This window comes from Aptenodytes forsteri, unplaced genomic scaffold (assembly GCF_000699145.1).
Source record: "Aptenodytes forsteri isolate BGI_AS27 unplaced genomic scaffold, ASM69914v1 Scaffold10, whole genome shotgun sequence".
NCBI lineage: Eukaryota > Metazoa > Chordata > Aves > Sphenisciformes > Spheniscidae > Aptenodytes > Aptenodytes forsteri.
The window spans coordinates 106,504-115,341 of record NW_008794117.1 but is presented as its reverse complement, the minus strand read 5'-3'; the positions used below and the strand labels follow the sequence as shown (position 1 = coordinate 115,341).

Here is an 8,838-nt window from a genome sequence, read left to right as displayed (position 1 = left end):
TCAAATCTTCAAGACCTACACCAGAATACCAGTAATGCTCTGAGACAGACTGCAAATTAAACCTCAGCCTTTCCAGTAGTTTCATCGCAACATTACAAAGGCTTATCAGCAGCTTAGATAGTTGCAGCATAGCTAGCAGAGTGAACTGAGGCTGCTTGAAGTCAATTTTTCTTCTGCAGCAGGAACTGCAGGAGGAAGACAGAGATGAATGCTTGTCACATCTATACCTCACATTATGCTTAAGAAATACAATTCTGTGTTTGCATCGTTTTGATCACTGCTGTTTTCCAAAGCCTGAAAATAGCCATTATTTTTGGCCACAGCTCTTCCCAGAGAAGACAGTATAGAACACAGAACCAGTACAGCCTGCCAGCACTATCGGACAACAACAGAACAGTTACATGCTAAGACAGGAAGAGAAACTAGGAACAGGTTGCATTATGGAGTACTATGGCTAAAAAAATAATTCTAATAGCATATAGTTTTGAAGTAAGTTATTTTGTACATATAACACACATTAAACAAATACATATTGACAAAGGTTGCAGGTAAGATGATTTTTTTTTCCCCAAACTGTTTATACAGCACTGAATGTTCTGGTGACTTTGTTTTGCGACCTAAAATGTGATAAAGCCTATATGCATATAGGTGTTTGCATATTGTAAACTAGAACAGGCTGCCCAGTGTTCTTTTCAAATGTTCAAAGAAAGAATTGTTACAACTTTTTTTCCCCCAGAGATATAACAATCTTTAGTTAAAAAAAAAACAAACAACTCTCAGTTGATGTTTTATCATGCTGTCATTACCTTGTCTTCTATTAACCCACCACTATCAATTTATTGATATTATGTTGACTTTAGACTGCAAGGTTTTTAGATTAGGAGACAATATAACAGATTCAGTGGTTGTGAAGACCTATGTATTTTGGGAATCTGTGAAAGGGCATTCAAATCACTGAGCACTAAAATACAAACCACACAAATAACGATATTTGGTCTGTTATTTTTTTCAAATGTTGTAAATATACAGAGTGTAACAAAAAGTTCCGTTTAAGTGGTACATCCAAAAGCAGCAGGTCACTAATATGCTCCTGGAAAAGATGCAACGTTTGTCCATTCTAGATAGGATTGCGATCAAATAACTGTGAATCCGTTACTTTCATCCTGTGTAGAAGGGCTCTTGTTACTTGCTAAATTTATTTTCCTGTTTGGACAAGAAATCATCTAGCTAACAGTATTTCCGATTTTATTTAAATCATTTCTTAACAAAGTAATCTTCCAGAAGCAAAGGTGATCTTCCAAAAGACAGCAGCTTTAGATTTATAAGTTTATGTTCCTTATACTTTCCAAGACTTCATCATGGAACCAGGTTTCAGTAAACATATTAGAGTTTTGCAAAGCCTCAAAAAGACGCCTATAGTCTTCTGGGTATAACTTACGTGCTTCAGCATTTTTTGGAATTTCTAGCTCTCTCAGTAATTTGCCACCACTGTCCAAGCTCCATGAACTGAAACAAACAAACAAAAATTGTAATAGAGCATTTCTTTCTGTGAAAAATTAAAGAGCAAGAAACAGTATCTGAAGGTCCGTTTCACTCTTTCGCAGCTTCTAGAAGTTGTTAAAGACTTCCTACAACACAACTTATTTTCAATCCATACTGCAAACAGGAAGAAACCTCTGCTAATAAGACAAACAAGTATGAAATAAAGCCCCCAGCAGACATAGACAATACCAAACCACCTAAGCCTCCTCATTAGAGGGTGGGTGCCCTCCCTCCCTCCTCTGTCCCAACTGCATAAGTCAGTAACAAACATTACAGCATAAAAAGGGGTTATTCTTCAATGCCTGGGAAATTAAAGCCAAGGTCATCTTCAAGAATATGATTCAGTATAGCATGAGTTAATGTAACTTACACCTCCCAGGTATTTTCTTCTATATATAAACAGATGTATCCACTGTCTCCCATCTACATCACTGCTATGAAAACTAGACCTTTTATAAATGTGCATATAACTATTTCCCAGACAAAAAAAGGGTGTATAAATACACAGAAGATGCACATTAGAAGCCTTCAAAGTTAGCGCCACTTCCTGGCTGAAGGATTGAGTGGAGATTAGGTACACCACTGAGCTTTAAGAAAGAAATCCATTAAGGCTCTTCGCACTTGTCTTGGCTAAATGAGTTACTGGAATTTATTAGTTTTTTGGGGTTTTTTTTTCCCTTTCTGGAAATTAACTTCCATAAACCACTACCAACAAATGAGAAATATATTAATTATTTTCATTAACAAGATGAAGTCAATGCTTTTCAGACTGCAAACACTTCCCATTTATGGGAAACAGAAATCTACTGATCATTAAGCAAAGTGAATAGCTCCAATGTAATATCAAAAATAATAATTAGAGTTGCATAATTGGTAAATAAGTCTAAAGCCTAATTTTTTAATTAGATAACAGAAAGCCATTTGAGGACATTCCCACTCCACCTTCAATAACCTTCAGCTGTTTTCATTAGCATTACTTTGATGTCTGTTATAAACCAAAACTCTTTTTCAGCTTTTAATTTCTATACCTGCAAAACTCTTGGTGACTTTATTATTATGTCTGTAAGGTGAGTGAAAACTTCTTGCCAATACATGACCTCACCTCCATCGGAGGTACAGACAATTACTGCATATCTACATTCTAAATACTTGTCGACCTTCCTGTCAAACCTCAAGTTTTTATCATCTGTGAATACAGTCCAGGAACAGTCCCCGAAATACTGTATTGTGGGTTGCAAAAATGAAATCTTCTAGTCTACATGTAGATAATGAATTAAAAAAAAGCGCTGTATCTCAGCTGCAAATAAATACTGCTTTGAGAACATGTTTTAATATTTTCCTATATTTCTCTGAAGAAAAAGTATAAAAACTGTAATTCTTTCTTACTTTAATCTATCAGTAAGTCTAGACTTGGGTTTAGCAAGACACTGTTTCACCATGAAAATAAAGGTAGCTGAATTTGTGGGCTTCAAGCCTCCTGTAAACAGATTTTGCTGAGGAGTCAGTCGTACCAAACATAAATGGTCATTTGGCAGCCACTGCAAGAAAAACAAAACAAGCCACTGAAAAGTCATTTCAAGACAGTGTCTGTCTTTAGCTAAGAGTAAGCATTTCACCTGCGCCACCAGTAACATTTCTTAGAGTTTTAGAAGTCTTAACAAAACGATTCCATTGGAAACTGTGGCTTTAAAATTTTGTTCTAGAGCGAAGGTGCTTTACCTCCCCCCGCCCCCCAAATAAGAAAGAAAATAGGAAACAAAACAGACAATACTATCACTTCGGTTTTATTTTTATTTTTTAAGACCGGACTTTCTTAGTTGAAATAGACAATACAGGCTTGATGCAAGTTTTCAAGAGATTATATGGCCTATAATATTCCTGTAGTATGCAAGGTATCAGATCTACCTGCCTTTTGTATATAAAGACGGAATTATTTGAGTGTAACACTAAGACAATATTGCAACTTGAAGATTTTATGAAATTGGGAGGGGATGGAGTCTTTAACTGAAATAAATGTACTTCTGTATTGGCAGCAATGGATATATCATCCAATAGATCTCACATTTGTCCTTCTCCTGAGGCTGTCACAATACATCTTACATAATCCACCTGACATGCCTCTCTACATGGCTTTACAGCAACACACTTAAGTGTGTAAGGCACACCCAGTCACTTATATTCACTTATATTGTACAGTAACATTTCAGACAACACTCAATATACTATTGTGGCAGTTTTCTGGGGAGAGTAAAACCGAATATTAAGTATACATGCTTTTATATTATTGGAATTAAATAGAAATATTCTTATATTATTACAAAGGAACATCATTACTTCTCTAAAAGAGAAAAGTAAAGAACTTTACACAGGGTATTTTTCCACTTCTCAAATTTAAGCTTTGAGACTCGCACCTTTCAGCAATTAACTAGCACACGGAATTTACACTGGACATGTGAATAACCATTTTAATCAAAACCAGCAGCATGCTGATTGTGCTATTAGTTGTGGTAACACTTGTTTTGTTCAAGCACGTAGGTGTGGCCCTGTCAGTAACTTATTTTGAAAAAGACTTTACCTGTTCACATCCCTTTATGCTGTTTATTCACTATATTTTTTCCATCATAGACAATAAAGATACTAGTTTATTTCAGTTTCTAAGCTAGTAGCAATTCTTCACCCCTCTTCTGATGCATCTACATGCTGCCCATAAGTTTTAATTAGAAGAACACTTAAAAAATACACTATTCACAGCCAAAAAAACATACGTGTAAATGCTGTTATAAAGTTATTTTAACCTTTAATAAAAAGTGGTTTAGCTGTATCTCCAGAAGGAGAAAAGTGCACACAACAATCTTACCGTGCTTTTTGGTACCGCCAGTCCCCCATTTTTCAAATTAGTTACAAATGATGACCAAGGTTCCTATGGGAAGGAGAAAATATATTACAGAATTAAAGTGCTTTGTTAGAATTTGGAAAAACATTTACCATCAATCCTGTCAAATTAGAAGTTTACCCCGATTCTAAAATTTACTGTAAAATCATAAAATATATTAGAACTAAGGGGGGGGGGAAGTCAAGTAATAAGCACACAAAGGCCAGACTTGAAAATGTTATTTAATCACATTCCTGACAAAGTATCTGATTAGCACTGGTAAATTACTTATAATCAAATAACTTGTACATATTACCATACATTAGTGGGGCTACCTACTGGTTTCAAGTTCAAAATTTGAACCAAAGCTAAAAACTGACAGCTGACCGTAACAGCTGCTGTACTGAGTCCAAACAAAAGTCCCAGCAGCTCAATAACTTGTCTCCTGAAGTAGCTACAAGCAGATGTATAGCAAACACTGTATGACCAGGGCATGCATATGTAATAAGTTCCTTGAGCATCATCTTATTCTTCAACTCCTTAATATTTACTTTAATATACACCTCGTGGTGTAAGGTATTTGGAATACAATAGATAGTTAAACTTTTAATTTCAGATTAGCAAAACATTCAAACTATGAAGGTAGGTTCCTAGAAAAACAGAGTACAAACAAAGATAAATCTAAACAGGATAAAGTAAGTGAAAGTCGATGGCCATGTGCTCATGTGGAGGTAGGGGGACAACATAAAAAACTTTTTAAAACTAAACCATAGCATGCTTGACAAGCTAAGACAGTTACTGATTAGCAGGAGGAGCAGGCCTGCTTAGAACATAAAGGCACCAAGACTGAAAACCATATTTCTACTGAACACAGCTCAGAAAGTCGAAAGCATACATGATGGCAAAATGCAGAGGACATAACAGAGAGCACACTATGACAGATTGGAAGAGCAGTCTTCTAGTCTCACACAACCCCTAGCAAGATGGAAGAGACTTACTTGTTGCGCAAACATCTCCTTCTTACCTACCAGCTTCTGAGAATAAATGTTTTTGAGTGCAGTGGCTTGTAATGAAAATACTGACATCATAGTTAATAATGATGCTGCTTAAGTGACAGAGTTTGACACAAACATGACTGTTTCAGGTTTTTACATCCAAAAGTTTCCAATAGTTCTCCAACTAATTTAAATGTCAAATTAGCTTCCAATTAGTTTACGATAGTAAAACACTATAAACCCTTTTCTAAAAACATGTCCATAGCATTAGACCGTGTCAGCTGGTACAAAAGACTTACCGTGTGCAGTAGCTGAATTTCACATCCTACTTGCCAAAGTACACTAAGTGCTTGGTAAGCCCTCGCTTCCCCAGGCTTTGCTGTTAATACCTAATAAAATGGCAAAGAGCGAGCAATTTTGTTGCAAAAACTAAGATTGCTTCTTTATCTAAGCAAATCCTTATATATATAACAAGTGGTAAGAAATTCATAGTTAAGTCTAAAATTCCAAGGTAAAGTTACATTAGGCCTCAAATACACACTTTGTGCTATTTCAGTGTATCTTGTCAGAACACATGATTAGAAGACGTTATGGCAGTCTTAGTAATTCTTCGCAGCAGTTATTTGGATAACTGAACTGTGTAGGAATTTCCAGCTTTTACTTTCTGGTCCCTTTTAAGGCAGAGAAATTTCACACAGAAGAGAAACAGGGATCATATTTTGTATAAAAACCATAACATGGGCAGAGTTATCAGCTCACACTGATAAGATAATATTCCCAATAAGGCACACAAGCAGAGTAAGCCAAACATCAGGTGACCTCACTGAACATTAAGCAGCTTGCGCAGTCATCATCCTGATCAATATTACAGATCAGACAACTCTTAGGCAAGAAAAAAAGAAAAACTTGTCATTATTCTCAAACAGGGCAAAGAAAGAAGTAAATTGTAGCAGGAAGATTTAACTTCCCATAACAGATTTAGAGCGCCTCGTCATATAATCAACCAAAAACCAAAAAGATTATTCTAATTGCTTTTACTTAGGTACACAACTCTCATTTAACATGGTTCACAACAAAACCAGAAAACTTAATAAAAAACACAGTGACTGCATTAAATGAACAGACTGCCCCCTATTTGCTCAAAACTCTGGCCATAAAACATACCATTTAAGTGGGTATTTCAGTGGTGTCCAACCTGTCATTTCACAGAAGAACACACTTAAGACTTAATTTTTTTCAGTAGGGTGCTAGACACAACACAGGCTGCGTAAGCACACCTGGAAGTCTTTGCTTACTTCGAGTAACTAAAGGTTTGTGGCTCTGTATGAATCTCTCAGTTTCACAGAAAGAAAAGGTACCCTTGAACTATAAGTACAGTTCTAGAGGTTTGGGACAGCATAAATTAGGAACACATAACCCAGAAAGCTGCTCTGCACCTTAGTGTACAGAACCTTAATAAAAAGGTGTGTGAATCACTCATACTTTGCCTCAGTTTTTTTCCCGTACTGCATACAAAAGTGGCTCAAGAGGGCATCAAAAGATGCTCAAGCGCATCTCACTGAGTATGGTATTTAGTAACTCTGAATCCTCTTCACGAGGCATTTTGAATTCAGTCTTCATTGACTATTACCTGCAACTAGTAAACAATTTTGTTGCACAAGCACATTACAGAATTTAAGCACCTCACAATTTACAATGGAAAGCAGCTAGTCTGCTGCTGCGTATCCTTCTCAAGGACCAGCCTTCACCTTTGTAAGATTTGTGGTTATAGGACAATGGAATGTTTCTTGACAGTGCTATTACTGCATAAAGAGAACAAGTAGGAAACAGACAAAACTTAACAATTCTGGCAGAAAAAGAAATTCACTAGCAAAAACATTAACTATAAAACATAAATGTTTTTGTGTTCTGTGAAGCGCTACTTATTCTTTACTACCTGTAAAATCTCTTACACGCACCTGGTACTCTTTTTCGCTTATAAAGATGTTGAGTTCTGCTCTTCCGTATCTGTATATGGAACTGCATTCATACAGGGCAAAAAGAAGCCTCCAGAGTGTGTTCCTTTCCTTTTTTTGTGGTAAGATTCCAAAAATTTTCACAGGTACATCTGTTTCAACAGTGTGTAAAAGTATCTTTAAAATTTTGCAATCTCATTAATGCTAATGTCTAAACTACAAACAATTAAGAAAAGTCTGTCAGCTCATGTTGTTCAAGAATGAATACAATTCAAGCTTTAGTCAAAGCTAAGCCCAGTTTGCATTAGACTAAACCTTTAATAAAGACAAGCAAATAGCTGAGATTTCATATTGCCACACGGGTTTTTTGAAGCTATCAAGAACCTAAATAAAGCTGAAGTGTAGGAAATAATATCCATTAATCCAGCATATACATTAAATAGAACATATACCTCAAGCAAATCCCAAAGATTTTGCCAAACTGCCTATGCACCCTTCCAATGTATTTGTAACATGTGTGATCATATACATATACCTGCCCTCCAAGGAACTGCTGCTACACCCATGGTTTCAAAAAGTTTGTCAGAACACATAGCAGGTGGTTTCACCGTTCCAGTCGCCAAAGGATCCAGTCTGAAGAAGTCACCATAAATTACCTTTAATTGTCCATCCAGGCTATTCTCTAAGGACTGAATAAAATTAGTTTCAGTTGAAGAAATCTGGATGCAGTAACCTATCTTGCAAAACACCCAACCCAAACAAACAAAAAAAACGTTCAAGCACTACCTAAAATTGCTACACAGTCAACAAGAGTCAAGTCTCAGAGCTGCTTCTTACAGCTGATAAAAAGAATAGCTTCCTTCGTTGTGCCGGGCATTTTGACACGTTTGTGCTGCTCAACTGGAGCTTTGAAACACATTCTTAAATTAGTAAGATGTTCTGCAGTGTTTTGCAAAAAAGCTATGCTCAACTAAGCAAACCACTGCATTTAATGATTTACAACTGGAATTCTTCATATATGCACAACGAATGCCTTTTAAACACATTTTAAGACAGGTGAAAGTGAGTCATTCCAAACTCCTACTTTACAGCATTGTAACACAATCCTTCTAGTGCAACTTCTGCAGCTATGTGTCTGACTACCTTTGAATCCACGCGAAGCCAAGGTGAACAGGAGAGGACAACACATGTGTGTGTCTTAATATTACCAGTCAATTGCAGGACAATAGATTAAATAATACCATGAGACAATCAGAATAACCAAGACTATTTTTACAGATTTCTGACAGCTACCAGTCAATTGCAGGACAATAGATTAAATAATACCATGAGACAATCAGAATAACCAAGACTATTTTTACAGATTTCTGACAGCTACCTAGAATCATAGAATCATTATGGTTGGAAAAGCCCTCTAAGGTCATCGAGTCCAACCGTCAACCCAACACCACCATGTCCACTAAACCATGTCCCT

The 8,838-nt window shown here is 36.3% G+C and overlaps 1 protein-coding gene across 1 annotated transcript in view; it reads right to left on the bottom strand.

Annotated features, from left to right (window-relative positions):
* Positions 1–897: 897 nt before the first annotated feature.
* TFB2M (transcription factor B2, mitochondrial) overlaps positions 898–8,838 on the bottom strand; it is a gene marked incomplete at its 5' end in the record, with an annotated part of 12,142 nt that continues 4,201 nt past the window's right edge. The window contains 6 exons of the mRNA XM_009276274.1: positions 898–1,506; positions 2,929–3,080; positions 4,400–4,462; positions 5,709–5,798; positions 7,368–7,516; positions 7,900–8,053. Coding sequence (XP_009274549.1) covers positions 1,320–1,506; positions 2,929–3,080; positions 4,400–4,462; positions 5,709–5,798; positions 7,368–7,516; positions 7,900–8,053 — 795 coding nt within the window. The remainder of the gene's footprint in view (positions 1,507–2,928; positions 3,081–4,399; positions 4,463–5,708; positions 5,799–7,367; positions 7,517–7,899; positions 8,054–8,838) is intronic.